Genomic DNA, 15,994 nt, shown 5'->3' with positions numbered 1-15,994 from the left:
TCCCCTTGTTCCCCCACACATCCCATCTACGACGAGACATGTTATAACCCAAAAATAGCTACACATGTCAAAACGACTATTCGTCCGAACACGTAGCCAACTAATTTACGCTGCCGAAACAATTTCTTTCTTGGTTCTGTCGAATAAGATATCAGTATTGGCAACCTTGGCGCCAAGGTGATCATCGTTGGCGGTTGGAATTTGAAACATCAACGAGGGTTTCAAATAGTCTGGGCAGTCGTATCTGGAGATGGGGAAATGAACTCGACGACTGGTTGAGATGTATTAAAATGATGGCGTCTGCAGAGTGTTTCTTGATATCTTTACCTGCGCTGGATTTGGCAACTGAGCACATGTGCTTCCCCAGGTCACTTTACTTCACTTCACTTCGAGATATCGGGCTGCGCCCTCACTAATGATTACTATCTACGGCTGGGCCTAATTGAATAACAATTACTTTCGTTGAGATTGACTACTTGTCTTTCCCCTTTGTTTATTTATTTCAAGTCTAGGTTGTCGAGATTCTATTAGTGTTGCGTATTCACAATGAGGTAAGTAGTAGATAAGTTCCGTTATAGTGTTCTAGCTCTAATCGTGATGAAGGAGTTCAAGCTATCGAAGAAGCGCTCGCGCAAATAACCTAAGGGTGTTTATTCGCGACGATGTCCCAGATACCGTTGATGATGTCGAGTCCGATTCCGAATCTGAAGATGAAGATGAGCCAGATACACCATCGCCAACAAAAGATGTGTTTCCACCACCTTCTGCTGGGACTGAGACACCCGCACAACAAGTTGGAGCTCCTCAGCCTACAACAACATTCGCCACGAGCATTGGCGTACCGACGGCTCAGTCTTCTTCAACCAGTATAGTTCTTTCACCAAGCGCATTACCACAAGGCAACGAACCTTCACAAGCCCAAACAGCTCAACCGGAAGCCCCCACACGTATAATGAGCAAGGACGGCGCCATAGCACTCGGCACAATTGGTAAGGCTCTATCCTAACGAAGCCCCTTTCAGCAACCCTAAAGACTAACAAAAAGAACAGGAGGAACAATAATAGCTGCGGCCATAGTATTCCTCCTCTGGAAATGCCGACGGCGCCGAGCCCGCTCAAACGGGAGCGTCACGTCTGGATCCTCGTTCTTCTCCGGGTTCAAGAAAATGGAAGAGCCGCGGGAAATATACACAACAAACCGCGGGCCAGGAGGGAGGACAGGATCGAAAATCATGGATGATCTCATAGTGGCTGCGTATGCTGCCGAGGACGGCAATGCGTCCCAGTACGGGGCATATATGGATGAAAAGCAACGATCTAACAACTCTATGTATGCCCCGAATACGAGACAGTCGAATATGCCTCAAGCCGCAGTAAATCCAGATAGGGGATCCAACTCTCTTTACGTAAATCAGCTCATGTCCGGGTTCTACAAGGGCTCAAGAGCAGAGGGACTCACGACCCCAGCTAATGCGAGAATGCCCCCTCCGGTAGCTCCCTCTGTCGCAGGGCAAAGTGAGGCCACAGCTACTACTGAGAGTACGTGGAGGACGTGGGGTTGGTCGCAAACGAAGCCGCCGAAGGAATCTTGGGTCGATAAGTGTGTCCGCTTGGGAGGCTTGAGATAATTTCAGTCTCGTTTCGATATATTCATAGAGCAGATTATCTAGGAACTTGGATATCGAGCTACTACAATAGTTGAAATCGAAGCGTTACAATATCCGCATTTTAATTCACCATGGCTCTTAGTAAAGGTGACGTTACTTGAAAGAAAAACGCATTAGTTCTATTAAGCCATGTCCACTAGACTACCTGAAGTAAAGGAGCGTTCAAATACAACGCGCAAACTGCCACATGCGAGAACCCTTTTGAGAAATAACGATGAAAAGTTCACCGAGTCATTATGGTTATGTTGATCAGCAGCATCCATACCCTTTCCCGCCTCTTTGTCTTGCTAGTTCCCCCCCTACAGACGGAAATATCGACATCCTTCACAGGCCTGAAGTCTGCATAGGTCACATTGGAATCCGACGAGTCCCATAAGATGGTCACATATATCACAGTTGCTACCTGTGTCTACAGTTCTCCAAGATGTGTGATCACACTGGTGGTTCTCCATCAGATTATCGACAAGCTCTCGAAATCTCCGTTGTCTGTCATCATCGTTGTCATTTAGACCAACTAGGCCAAAGCCTGCGGCTGCACCAACCTCTCTCTGATCATTGTGGCCTCCCTCGTAAGCAAATTCCCTTCTGTCTTGAATTATTCTTGCTTGTGCATATAAACGGCCGTTATCCCACTGGGCGCAGCCGCATGTCTTCCAGGGCCGGCTACAGAGGTAGCAGAACTCAGTACCGCAACGGCAACTAAGACGTAATTAGCTGATTAGCTCGGGCTTCTTCAAGGTATCGCTAGGAACACTCACATTATATGGTTACAACCAGCGTTCAGTTCAATCATCGATAGGCAGTTGGGGCATCGTTGCCATCCTTCATCTCGGGCTAATTGGAGAACTTCCTGGAGACCTTCGTTGGGAGGACAGTTGCCATCGTGAGACGGGCCCTTGCAGGTAACGCATGTCGTAGACTGACACTTGCTGCATGTTGCAACGTTGCCGACATACGCGTCATGCTTGATAAAGGCAGAGCAGGTTGATTGGTGGCAGTACGTTCTGTTCGGTGTCGAAAACTCGACTTCTTTCTCTCGGAAATCCCAGACCAAATCCACGGGGAGGAAAAGCTGGTTGGGATCGACAGGAATCGGTTGGCGGCAGCAGCGTGGAGGAAAGAAGGCTTCGTCAGTCATGGCGTGGCGGAATATTCGCTCTAGACAGCCACGACAATACGTGTGGCGGCAAGGTGCTTCTGCCAAGTCTTTCACTGCTATCATCTCATGGCAGGAAAGACACAGTAGCATTCTATCAGCATTGTTGTTGCTGCTTTGTAAGGTATTGTTATTAGAAGGCAAGCCCACATCCTCCTCGTAGTAGTGGAGATCATCATATTCATCTTCGTAGTGGGTATCGTCATATTCAGATCCAGATTCGGCGTAATGGTCATCCTGGTCATCCTGGTCATCCCCTTCTGTCTGCAAAGCTGGATATCCATTAGGGGTAATGGCGTCGACACTGTTGAGTTCCTCGGCATGCAGCTGCATTGCTAGATGGGTGTCTGAAGGCTCTCCTTCTGCATGTTGGCCATCATCCAACGCGAGATGTTGTCGTACATCATCCTGCTCGAGACTGGTAATAAGATTTGTAGTCTCCCCGTCGGCGCTATGCCATGCTGCCGTTGGATCATCCGGCGCCGCCATCGTATGGAAGTTGTACTTAATAAATTAAAGCAACCATCAGACTTGTTTGGAACACTTTAACTATAGGAGACGATAAAGCTACCGATCCTATGTCGATGAAAGATGGATAGAGTTGAGATGCAACTCAAAAAGAAAAGGTGCTTTGGTGCCTAAATACGTAAAAGGTAGTTCGACGGGTGGTGAACAGATGGTGAAATTTTTATCGAGACGCGTTTCTGCAGCGCAGCTGCCGCGTTGTGACAACTACGATAACGCACCGTAAAATGCACTTGGTTACTGTAGTAATTCTAGGTACATCCTAATCTAATATACAAGATTTAACAGCTGTCAAACAGACCTCGTCGTTCTTCTATCCCGGAGTCACAAAGGATATCCATCCAACCTAGTAAATCACTCTAGTATATCACCTATTTTCTAACCACATTATCCCCTACACTAAATATTCTAGTTCAAAGAGCTAGAGTTTACAAGACGTGCTTGGTAGTTTACTTGTCCTAGTCCTAACAGATGACGACAGACCAAACAGGATGCTGTATTGAGATAGGTAATCTTCTAATTCAACTAACCACCTAAAGCAGGGTGAACTTGACTTCTACCCAACAACACTCGTGGCAGTTTCCAATTCTGTATTTGCTATCTCTAGACCAGAAATTCACTGATCCTAACTCGATAGCAAGTTGCTTGCTTGTGAAGTGTACTTGATATATTAAACTAGAAGTTTCCATGCAAAGCTTTACACAAATAATAATGCCCCTTACTTGATACATCAGCTTTTATGAGATTGTCTATTCGCAATTTCTTATCCAAATTTGATGTGGCCTATCAAATAACAATTAATATCATTAAAGAACTCCAAAATTAAAGACTAACCCTTTCTAACTGAGTAGGAAAAAAAAGATTCGAGATTACTACTTTTGCCTTACAGGACCTCCCCCCCTTTTATCAAGCAACGAGTAATGCGAGCAGGACTCGTGTATAGCCCAGACGTCCATCTGATGGAGCCGTTCTGTCCTCATTTTTACAAATATACAAAATGGTACGTTGGGGCACGAGGGCTAGATCTGGCTGTTATGTTGTTATGACGAAATGTGATATATTGAGCCTTGCCCACTTTTGGGTCGCCACAAGGATGCCGATACCTATCATCTTCAGTACATCCAATACCCCAGAGAAGATAAATAGAATTGATCTTGATGCATCAGCTTGGAATTATTTAATGTTTTTCACTTTATAGTACCCTCTTAATTAGCCGCTACTGAAGAACAAGCTTGAAAAAGTACCTGTATATAGCAACCTCCTATTTTGCAAATACATGGTATTCAGACTCAACAAGAAAATGTCAGCCGGCCTACAAAAACTCCTAAAAAGTGCTGCGCAGGAGCTACCGCCAATAGAGAGCAACGAGTTCGGAGCCAAGTTTGACATATTTGGAAATTCCCGCTTGGTTCTCATCGGCGACGGGAGGTTAGTATTCCTAATCCAGCTCTGATGGCAGTATACAGCCCGCTAACAGATTACAATAGCCATGGGACGTCTGAATTTTATCGAGCGCGTGCTGCTATCACGAAACGTTTGATAGAAAAGCATGGCTTCACTCACGTGGCTATCGAAGGTGACTGGCCAGACGCGCGCTCTATCGATCACTATGTGCGGCAATATCCTCGTTGGCCTGAGGATGTGCCTGTTCATGCCTTTGATCACTTCCCGCGCTGGGTATGAGAAATTCCCAGCTATATCATTTCCATAGCTTGGTATGGTTTTCTTGAGATATTCTAATATCCTATGGTGTCCTAGATGTGGCGGAATGCCGAAGTACAGGAGTTTGTTGATTGGCTCCGAGAGCACAACGCTCAGTTGCCCATGAACCGGAGAACATCATTTAACGGACTTGATCTTTACAGTATGGGGTCCTCGATTCGGGCAGTGGTCGAGTATCTTGATAGGGTAGGTTGTCATGTTTATAACTATTGACTACGTTAAGTTATCGTGTACTAATATCGTAAATAGGTCGACCCAGCCCTCGCCAACGCGGCTCGCAAGCGATACGGTTGCTTGGAGCCATGGACTGACGACCCGCAAGAGTACGGGCGCAAGTCGTTCCAGGACGGCTCGGCTAAATGTGAGCCTGGTGTGATCAAGATGTTACAGGAACTCCTCAAGAAACGGATTCAATTAGCCTCGCACCCGGAGGACCGCGAATCCTTTGTAGACGCCGAGATGAATGCCCGCGTAGTCCGCGACTCGGAGAAGTACTATCGGGCTATGTTTCACGGCGACAAGACGTCGTGGAATATTCGCGACACCCACATGTTTAACACCCTATCGCGCCTCCTCAAGCTTAAGCCCGGCTCCAAGGCCGTGGTATGGGCTCACAACTCGCATCTGGGAGACGCCAGGGGGTCGAGCATGGGAGCCAGGCGCGGCGAGCTTAACCTAGGGCAGTTATGCCGCGAGAACTACCCGGGCGAGGTCTCTATAATAGGATGTGGAACGCACACAGGGACCGTCGCCGCCGCAGACGAGTGGGATGAGCCCATGAAGGTCATGAATTTAGTACCTTCGCGCCAGGATAGTTATGAAAGGATGATGCATGATACTGGAATTCCCTCCTTCATGGTTGACTTGCGCCGCTTGAAGACCGGGCCTATGTTGCAGCGATTCATCGGCGTGATATATAGGCCCGGTACTGAGAGATGGAGTCATTATATCAAGACTATTCTCAGCGAACAATATGATGCATTTGTTTGGTTTGACAAGACGAGTGCCGTTAACGTATTTGAAATAGCACAGCCGAAAGAGGCTCTCTCAAAAGGAGAAACTTACCCCTTTGGAGTGTAAATAGAAGATAGAGGGAAAGAAAGCGTGCAACTTCATTCCTGATATAATTTAGATAATACGGGCAAGAAGCAAATGTATAAGAAAAACCTCACTAGAAATCTAAGGTCTGACGATGCTGTTCTCCTGAATGTAAATAGTGTATACCAATGCTGCATTAACAATTTTAAATCACCATAACATCTGTATACACAATACCTAAAGATGATGGTATAAATGGTAAAAAATGCCCATGAAAACTCCGCTAGGATGCATATCAAATTATGGTCTATCAGCACGCTCAAAACAGATTACCGCCGCCCCCGGAATATCATCCTACTCCCTTCTGCCCGATGCCTTTTTTGATGTTCATTTGGTCGCTGCCGAACCGTTTCGTGGTGTTCATCTCTAACTAGGAAAAGCAAGCCCGGAGGCTCATCCGAATAATTGATAAACAAAGATTGAAGCAGGGGCCCGAACACGCATCAAACATCGCGATTATGTGGTTCATCTTTACAATTTCGTCGTCAGGCCATGTCCACATCCCGCGAAGTAAAAAGTAGTTGATGCATGACCGAGAAGCCAAGCATACCTGATATCGCCGAGCATGCTCATGTCTCGTCCCATCATCTCGTCGTGCTCAGTCCCATCAACGTCGCACCCAGACACCATCCCAAAGCAATAAAAAATTGTATGTTATACATTTTCTCCCGAAAAAGAGACGTGATTGATCCTTCCGAAGTAAAAATAAATCGACTCGCCTCGACCTCAATAGCCTCGACGCAGCTGGTTTGAGGCTTCACTCGTGGTCGTTAAGAATTTCTGCTAGATTAAACCAGATCCTGTGTGAATATTCGTTACGCGTTCCACCTTGGTTGCATTCGCAGCAAAATGCTTAGCGTTTCGACCATGTCGCTCTCAATGAGAGCTATATTCCGCATCCGATATACGAACGGATCGGTTTGATACATGTTCATGTATCTCATCTCATATACGAAGGATAGTAGTTAGGTAGTAGTTACTCTGATGTAGTCGTGCGGAGGCGTCAACATCAGTAGCAACATCAACCTTTATTAACTGTGCATGACTATCTTCTTGGCCGTTTCTGTGCTACCGATACTTGTTTGCGTATCACGCCTCTTTGCGCTTGATATCGTTCTTCCTAGCGGCGAGCTGGTGTGGTCTTTAACAGGATTTCGCTTCTTAGGCTTCATCATTACGAGACCTTCATCACTGTCGCTACCGTCATCATCATCAATTGCTCTCGTGGTTAGGAGGGATGATGTGGCGAAGGAACGTTGGGGCTGAGAAAGTAATAGCGTTTGGAAATGTTCATCATCTTCCAGAGGAAATCCTGAAATCGGCTCCTTTATAAGAGCGGGTGGGGTTAACGAGTCGGTAGTATCGATAAGGGAAGGACGGTCAACAGAGCCTGGCCTCAGAAGAAATTCTCCTTCAGCGTCAGCCGATATTGAGCTAGCACCGCTAAGCAGCGCCGGCAGCGATGGGTCCGAGCGGAAGACGGGTGAATCTTCATCCTGGCCTGGTAAACTCCCGAGGCCAACTGGACTTGTTGACTCGCTCGGGCTTGTCAGAGGTGTCATCAGCGTGCCAGTAGAGGCTGAGGCTGAAGTCCCAGCGGTTCCAGTATCTTCCCTAGATGGTGGTTGGGTATGTTCTAGGCTTAGCTCGTCTTCTGGTGAAGAAGGATAAGGAATGGGCGTAGTATCGTCGTCACGAAATTCGAACTCTTCACGTTTCGATTGTTCTTCATCCTCTTGTCGGCGACGCATTACGTGTTCATGAATTCGGGCAAGAGAATCTGGAGTAGACGGGTCGTATACCTTGGCCGGATGGGTATGACCTTCTACCTGTGTAGCTCGATGAGCAGTCACGGGCCGTTTATCTAGCTCTGCGGTGCCCATGTGGTTTTCATGCATGTTGGGGTCCGAGTTTGGCTGACCATGCTGATAAGTACCGACGGCTCTATAAGAAAAGAACATAGGAGAAGCCAAGGCAGTTCCCCGATGAAAAGTATATGATTTGATTTCCGGTGGGTGGACCGAAAGGGGACGCCTGGGGAGTTCCATATTGCCGGGGGCTACAGCTGTGCTTAAAGCCACCTTGGCTTCAGCGCGTTTGTCGGCACAGCCAAACAATCCACGATCTACCGATCGTGATCGGGATGATTCATCCGTCGAGTCGATATCTCGGGTCTTCTGCAAAGCAGTAATTGGATCATCTCTAATGCATGTCTCAGGTGCAGGAGAATTCGGCATGGTATGCGAGTCTCTTCCAGGTGCGAGAGCAAGGATTGCATTGGTTATCGATCTGGTCCGACCGTGACCACGACCGTGACCGTGACTCAAATGGCCCTTGATTGACGAGAAGGAAGTCGAAGTCGACGGCGGTCCTGCCAGATCTGGTTGCGCGTTAAAATCGCTGATAGAGCCGCTTAGATTGCGTCTAAAATCTCCGCCTACCAAAACCGACCCACGTTGGGTAGAATCCGGTCCATCATGGACCGGAGACTCCTGAGGAGTTACACTAACACTTTGTGATAGGGGGTGATCACTTTCTCGAACCGTGGCAAAATAGTCATCCGGGCGTAAACTCTTTCGGCGAGCGTCTCGAATGTGTGACGTTGATCCTATAGTCGATCCTATAGTCGATCCTATGGTCGAAGGTACATCTCCTGCAGAACTGGCAGCACTACTAGCTGCCCTTCTTCTCGAGTGGCCTTCCGTCCTCTCAGCACGCGGGTGCATAACCTTGCCAATAGTTTTCTTTACAACCGAGCGAGCCCTTTCCAGAAACGTAAGAGGGACGACAGCGCGAGTGATTTCTCGTTCATCGACCTCAATTTTGCGACCAGAAGTGCGACGCGAAGGGTCTGTCTCGTCAATCCATGCAATGAGATTAGGAATACCTTGCACAACCCAAGGATGGCGCTTCACCTCCCTTAACCGTATCCGTTTCTCTGGATTCTTAGTCAGCATCCGATGTAAGAGGTCGTATAGCAAATCGTCAATTTCTTCATATGCGAGGACGCTATCGTCACGGTACGGCTCGCTGTTAACACGTTTGTATAAAGACATAGACGACGGGGAATGCTGAGGATCGACCGGCTTCAGTCGGCGGCGTGGGATATATACATCCTCCTTGGCGATCTTGTGAAACATCTGGAATTCATCCTCGGCCATGAATGGGATGCGGGCGTAGATTAGGCAGTAGAGCGTCACTCCTAGAGACCACACGTCAATTTGTTCCGAGATTTTCGGTTGTTCTTCGCTTATGTCCGTATAACATAGCTCCGGTGCAAAGAAGGCAGGCGTGCCAACGGTCTTGGCTAATTCAAGATCGTCATCAAAGTCGCGAGCCTCGGACTCTGATACGAGCTCATCAGTTTCACCCTCGCGAATTGGTCGCCCAAAATAGGAAACACCGAAGTCGGAAATTTTTACCCTGTGGTCTCGAGTCCATAAGAGATTGGCCGGCTTGATATCACGATGGACTACTCCTTCGTAGTGTAAATATTCTAATCCCAGTACAGTGTCCCTGAATGTAGCACGGGCATTATCGATTGTGAAACAAGGAACATAGGAATAGTCATCGGCAAAGGGATCATGCGGTTGCTGATTACAATCAACTGATGACATGTGGGAAATGATGGAGTCGGCCATACTCGGAGATCGACCACGAAACATAGCATCCTCGGGAAACGCCGAAGCGATGGTCCTATCTAGTGCAGCCGATGATCCGGGATGGGAACGCAAGGGTCCAGGAGTCTCGATGTCGCTTTCGCCATCTATACCAATCGAAGAGGCATCGTATTCCGAGGGTAATGGTGTACCCGCGCGAGAACCTGAAGGTGCAGATTGAGCGTGCGAACGAGTCGGAGAGGTGGCTCTTGATCCAGTCCTCGACGAAGCCATTCTGTTCGAACGGATAAGCTCGCTTCCTACTCTTCCTAGGGAGCGCGGTTGGCCCTCGGAGTCGTCATCGTTTGCGGCGCCGTACTCGATACTCCAAAAATCGTCTGGACCCCTCTGGGTCTGCATCATCTTTGCCCTTTTCACATCATTGAGAGCCTGCCGTCTTTCGAGGAGCTGAATATAGCGTTCTTCTTCTTCGGTACTCAGTTCGCCTCGGACCTCTTTCTCAATCCTTCGTCTCTCGATGCTACAGATGTGGGGTAATCCTTTCTTCCGCCAGACAACCTCTCCTAATTCGACATGTTCCAAGACCATATAGATCTTCTTCAACTCCGGATCGTCGATGATTTCGAGGAGGGCGACGACATTAGGATGGCGGATCTTTTTCAGTATAGCAATCTCTCGTTTCGTCTTGTCCTGAGGAGACGCAGTAACTTTCCCCAGGCGGCGCTTCTTAGAGAACCTTGGGATGATCTTGATCGCCACATTCTCGCCCGTCTCCAAGTTTCGGGCTAGCTTCACTTTGCCGTGTACACCCCGGCCAAGTTCTTCTATCACTTCGTACTGATTGATGATCTTTCGTCCTGTCATTAGGTTCAAGTCGACGAGGGCTTTGTGTGTCCTATATTCGCCAATATGAGTTAGCCAAACGCGAATCAGACGAAACGCCCGAACAAAGATGCTAATCGGAGACTAATCTTGGCCTCTCTTCGGCTTCAACATTCATAATCCGATTCTAGGTAATGCCAATCCATAACGCTCTATATATCAGTTATGCGAGACTTACTCTCGGACTCTATGGGTCTGCAGCGGGTGCAAATAGGGACTAGCCGTGGTAGCCAGCGGCGTAGAAGCCTCGGAGACGGAATGGGGGAAGAAGGCATTGGGACGAGGGTTCGTAGGGCTGAATAGGCCCGGGGAGGAAGTCGGGGTACTATTCGCAGTCCTGGAAGGAACGGAAGAGAAGGGTGGATTATTGTCGGTAAGGAGTGGATGAGGTTGGTTTGGTTGCTGCGAATCCATGGCGGCAAGAGGATGTAGGTGGCTTAGGAGGTATTGTGGTCATCATTCTGGGTGAATATCGAAGCATGTCGTCGCTTGGTCCTAGCGGACAGGAGGCGGGGAGGATAACCAAATTTCAAGAAGCCATTACCGTGGGGAATTGAATTGGGTAGTACACGGACACAACTGACAGGCGAGTGGAAGCTAGAGGATAAATTGGATCTCGATGACACTAGGTTAAAGTAATTCGTAGTAGGCAGTTGGCCTTGTCGTGTCAAACAAGTTCGTCGTCGGTCAAAAAAGGAAAAGGAAAAAAAAAAGCTAAGTCCAAGAAAGAAAAAAGGGAAATGGAAAGAATTGGAATGATTCGTCGCAGAATGGGACGATGATGAATGAACCGGACGACAGATGCAGAAGTGGGCAAAAAAAAAAAAAAAAAAAAAAAGGCCTGAGAAAGTTTGGTCTGACTCTCTGGCGCAAGTGGAGAGATTGTTGCAGCAGCCACCACCGCCCAGCCAGAAGCCCAGCCCAAAAGACGCGAAACAAGCCAATGACGAGGGGAAGGTCCCCACTAATACGTAACTACTTGGCCGGAGCTAACATTGATAATCGGATGTCTCTGTGATGTCTGTGCTGCACACCATGTATGTATAAAGTATAGGTGGATACTAATTTGTTACGCTACGCTATTCTGGGATATGCACGGTACGCGATTCGTACCAAGCTTGCCTTGGTCGGGCACTGACCAACACAGTTCGAGGTATGTAGAGGAAAGGTTGCCCCTCTATGTTACCTTCTAGGTACAATAAGTACTTTGTACATAGCCCCTCCTTACACTAACCAACAGCCAGTAGGCAATAGGCAATAGGCAATAAGCAATAGACAATAAAATGAGCAGCAACAACATCCATCAATTGCTCCGTTAATTATTTGATGAGCTTGTGACGCACGTCAACAGTTAACGGTTAGGATACGTGTAACGAGAAGACGTAGTTACTTGAGTTGCCTACATCGGCAGTATCATCATAGTATCAGCATAGGAGTTTCCAAAACTCTGAGTATATTACCTTTTCATCATGTTTGATTTGTATTAAGGTTAATATTTCATGATTTGACTATAAGTTGTGGCAATGTAATAACATGTGGTAAGTTCGTTCTTTTTTATGCCTTTTTGTTCTTCTTCCAATTAAGGATTAACTAACATTCATTATACTATTAACTTCATGGAATGCGTTTCCTTTGTTTGCCGCCGTGATACAGAACCGCAGGCAAACCGTGATGTCAATTTCCTGCTTCAAAGCAAAACAATCGCCAGGTACCTATCGGTAACATCCCCCAATTTGCATTTTTTTTATATCTTACTTTTTCTTCAAGTCTACTAACCTAACCTAGTTGATTGATGGACCCGAAGAAGAATACCCGGTTATTGTTTTCTGTTCTCTTCTACGTTACCAGTACATTGTTTGTAGTCTTGCTTTGCAGTCCTTGTAAGTAATAAGTCCTTGTAGACGGAATAGGTACCGTGTCTTTGGAGGGTTGCGGCTATGTACATACGTACATATGAGTTATGTGTATGCAGCACAGTATAAAGACGGGTTATTCGTGTATTAATAAAGGGGTGGGATCGACGCCAGCATGGGTCATGGATGGTTGGGATCAGGGATGCGGCAGCTTATCGCACAAGTCTCCGTGCGTTACTAGGATCATGATTGGCCTCTTCTTAGAAAGAAATCCAAGCTGTTTTCGGCCGTCTGGTGGGTCAATGAACCAACGCCGTTACGTCGAACATACGCAACATTGAAGTTGACCCAGAGGAGTATTCATTACTCCTTGCGAATCGACGACACTGCAGAACTCAATAATAGGAGGTAGCATATGATACATCGCCAGGCACGTGTGCCTGCACTCAACCGGGCAAACGAACATATTAATAGGAGTTACGGCTAGATGTCACCGGTTTGTGTTGCCGGGTACGGTACCTTGAGATGTTTACCTTTCGTATCATAGAACACATAGTCAAGCCAGGGTATAGGTATTTGCTATACTTGAGCCAGATGCTTCTAATTACTATATGTATAATGGTAGATCAGTGTAAGCCGCAGGGTACAGTGGTGTTAATTCGAGGATATTGGAATGCCCCTTTTTGGTATTTCCGGAGTGCAAAATCCTCATCCATCGAGCCACACGCTGAGCTTGATGGTTCGAGGATCAGTTTCCAGCCTGGTCAGGTTCTAGTGTGACTGAATCAGAAAGGACACATCACGTCGTACAGCAAAGGCAGGATTTACCGGTTAGTATAAACATGGAGTTGCGGTGTTATTATAGTCAACTAGACTTTTTAGAAACATAACGGGTAGTTCATCGTGTATTTTACACTCTAGGCGCAACTTCTCAGACGGAAAAGGATTTAGTCGGATAGAAATCATATATAGCGGTGTTGGCTCTTCATTACCGTTATTTGATAGACGGTACACCACCGGATAATATGCCTCATTCACATGTATGCATAGAGCAACGTTGGCGGGATGATCTTACACGTATAATATACAAAGCTTTGCTGATCCGGATCTACCCAGCTCGACTCATACGTGATTTACAGCTATTATTGATCGACAGTTCCCACAGTTTGAAATATCGTCAACCTGATCGACAGCACTAAATACGTGACTTAATACATAACGTAGCGGTGATTATTAATACTCCTAGATAAACTAGGTTAATAATCTTTAAAGAATGGATATATAGAGGTAGTAATAACGCTATCGTCTTAAATGTTGTTGTTCCGTACCTATGTACTTTATGTTCTTCCTATCATTTGCCAATGGATACATAGAAAGGTCCGTGATCACGATGAGGGGTATCGCCCGCCCCCTAGAAGGATTCATTTCTCTCGTCTACCGTTGAACGATATAGATTGGTTGGGGAAATGCACGATTTGATGAATGCGGCGTAGTGACGTCTCTTGGTCGGGATTAGAAACCCCTCAGCAAAATAAATAGAAACGGCTAGGGCTGGAAGGAAGCCGTTATTACACAAGGTTAACCTAGATGCTTAGCGAATTTCCTCGTATTCCCGATTTCTAAACCATGTAAATTAGCATCAACCATCAATACCATGCCACAATCCCATGGTCATTTTTGGATTAGCTACTGTGTAAAGCAGTAAGCACATAATGTTGTGTAAACCAGGCATGTCATGTCAAAGAGCAACAGCTCTCCAAAAGCTGAGAAAGTCGGCGCCATTATTTACAAGTAAAACACGTACCCGAGAAGCTGATTTCATACAGCCGGTAAGCCTGACAATGATCATCACGCTGTAACATATTCTCCAAGATGGGCTGCATCGACTGCAGTCTGGACCATAAAGGCGGCACGCCGAAAGCCACTGTAAAACCAAGACGCTATATCATTCGTGGTAGGGGTGCTAGGAGGACCGATACTACACGTGCTCTATCCGTAAGTCAGCCATCGCAAGATCGACTAGTTACGAAAAGGCCATTCTTCAAAGACCCTATTTCCCCACACCCACACCCACACCTATACACCCTCTTCCCCAGACTCTCTGCTCTTTCGAAAGCCACGCATTGGAGAAAATATGCAGGGTTTGTGCAACTCCTACCATCAGGGCCCTAGTCACTGTAAACTATGGGTAGTAACAGGCATAAAGACAATGGGATATCTGTTGTTACTGGTTGTTACTGGTTGTTAACCATCCCCGCGCCGCTCGCTACCTAATATAGTCGTGAATGATACCCCTCACTTCGGACCTACAACGCTGAGACCTGCAACCTGCAACCTGCTACATACTGTCGCACCGCAGCAGGATGTTCTTCCTCTGAGAGAAGAGTCCACCTCGAATCTTCGATTTACGCGCGCATCTATGGATCCACGTTGGATCGACGACTACTACTCAACCTCAAGAATCGGCGATTGCCATGCAGTAATATAATGGCTCGGTAGGTGAGGGTGAGTCCAAAGAGCATTGCTTCGAGTTCTTTCTTTGATGTCCAACTATCAATATCCAGTACTGGTGGATATAAAGCGATCTTCATTGGCATTTCCCATAAAACATACCTATACTACGTATGGCAATAAAGACGGGACAAGGTACAATACAGGGATCTAATGATTATAACGACGCTACGACGGAGTAGGTATGTGTTATCTCCTGAGCACATTATTTTCCGCCGCAAGCGATAATTGCGACTGTTGCAATGGACATTCTAGCGTCCAAGAAAAGAACTGGTAGAGAGACATATGGTAAAAACATAGGTATAAGATAGAATTAACTACAACATGACAATATTGTAATCATGGAGGACTTTGCGCCTCTAAATAGTGTCCAAGCACTTCGAAAATGAGGCATAAGAGTCAACTAACGCCAGGTAAGCCATGTAGGAATATATTAAGAAAAGGAACCTAAAGTACTCCGTAGCAGGAACATTTCCAGTAGACGGATAGGATGGATTGGTTACTGCCCTGGTGAGTGCCTTGCAGAAACCTGGGGTAATGGACCCCGTACAGCATCAACTCGTCCCGCTCGTCCCCGATAACTCGAAGAGTCCTCTTCTATTCGACCAGGATGAACCCGAGTTCTTCCCAGATGCGATCCGTCGAGTTCCTATGAGTCCTGTATTCAAACATATAGTCGAATGAACATATAGTCGAATGTATTTATAACTAAATCTACTTCTTAATTAGGAAGATGCTTATTTCCCGAGCAATACCATGTAGGCAAGCAGCCTTGTGCGGCACAGTGTAAACATTAATCTCTTTATTATATCCCTCTCTGTCGATGACCTAAATCCTGATATTACTTGCATTAAAGTCCTTGCAACTGATGCGGTTGTTGGCCATGTATGGTATTGCACCTCGTTCCCGACGCTCGACCCCTCCCAGGGTCTTGCCGACAAAAAAAAAATGATATATCACT

The 15,994-nt window shown here is 46.7% G+C and overlaps 4 protein-coding genes across 4 annotated transcripts; 2 read left to right on the top strand and 2 right to left on the bottom strand.

Annotated features, from left to right (window-relative positions):
• Positions 1–182: 182 nt before the first annotated feature.
• On the top strand, positions 183–1,945 carry F4813DRAFT_247695 (uncharacterized protein). The gene is made up of 3 exons (XM_049240102.1): positions 183–551; positions 604–989; positions 1,050–1,945. The coding sequence occupies exons 1-3, from the start codon at positions 547–549 to the stop codon at positions 1,625–1,627; spliced, it is 969 nt and encodes a 322-aa protein (XP_049095623.1). The 5' UTR covers positions 183–546; the 3' UTR covers positions 1,628–1,945.
• Positions 1,946–1,972: 27 nt separating this feature from the next.
• F4813DRAFT_373643 (uncharacterized protein) lies at positions 1,973–3,063 on the bottom strand. The gene has a single exon (XM_049244835.1). The coding sequence runs from the start codon at positions 2,913–2,915 to the stop codon at positions 2,421–2,423; it is 495 nt and encodes a 164-aa protein (XP_049095622.1). The 5' UTR covers positions 2,916–3,063; the 3' UTR covers positions 1,973–2,420.
• A 1,584-nt stretch (positions 3,064–4,647) lies between these two features.
• Positions 4,648–6,149, top strand: F4813DRAFT_383086 (putative erythromycin esterase; the record flags this gene model as incomplete). Its single annotated transcript, XM_049245899.1, has 4 exons — positions 4,648–4,775; positions 4,835–5,024; positions 5,106–5,255; positions 5,319–6,149. 4 exons carry the CDS (start codon positions 4,648–4,650, stop codon positions 6,147–6,149), a joined length of 1,299 nt encoding a protein of 432 aa, XP_049095621.1.
• A 632-nt stretch (positions 6,150–6,781) lies between these two features.
• F4813DRAFT_373617 (kinase-like protein) lies at positions 6,782–11,357 on the bottom strand. Its single transcript, XM_049244834.1, has 2 exons — positions 10,848–11,357; positions 6,782–10,682 (listed from the first exon to the last, which is right to left on the bottom strand). Exons 1-2 carry the CDS (start codon positions 11,081–11,083, stop codon positions 7,199–7,201), a joined length of 3,720 nt encoding a protein of 1,239 aa, XP_049095620.1. The 5' UTR covers positions 11,084–11,357; the 3' UTR covers positions 6,782–7,198.
• Between the last annotated feature and the right edge of the window lie 4,637 nt (positions 11,358–15,994).

Source organism: Daldinia decipiens, assembly GCF_022478715.1.
Source record: "Daldinia decipiens strain CBS 113046 unplaced genomic scaffold F4813scaffold_44, whole genome shotgun sequence".
NCBI classification, from domain to species: Eukaryota; Fungi; Ascomycota; class Sordariomycetes; order Xylariales; family Hypoxylaceae; genus Daldinia; species Daldinia decipiens.
Note: the sequence above shows the minus strand (reverse complement) of the source record. Positions and strands in the feature narration are given on the sequence as shown.

What these genes read in the sequence shown, in the direction of transcription:
- F4813DRAFT_247695 (XM_049240102.1), top strand. An exon ending in CATAGCACTCGGCACAATTG is followed by an intron (nt 990 to 1,049) that starts GTAAGGCTCTAT and finishes CAAAAAGAACAG; the next exon opens with GAGGAACAATAATAGCTGCG.
- F4813DRAFT_373643 (XM_049244835.1), bottom strand. Translation starts at nt 2,915, where the DNA reads ATGCTACTGTGTCTTTCCTGCCATGAGATGATAGCAGTGAAAGACTTG.
- F4813DRAFT_373617 (XM_049244834.1), bottom strand. Translation starts at nt 11,083, where the DNA reads ATGGATTCGCAGCAACCAAACCAACCTCATCCACTCCTTACCGACAAT. An exon ending in CAGACCCATAGAGTCCGAGA is followed by an intron (nt 10,683 to 10,847) that starts GTAAGTCTCGCA and finishes TGGCGAATATAG; the next exon opens with GACACACAAAGCCCTCGTCG.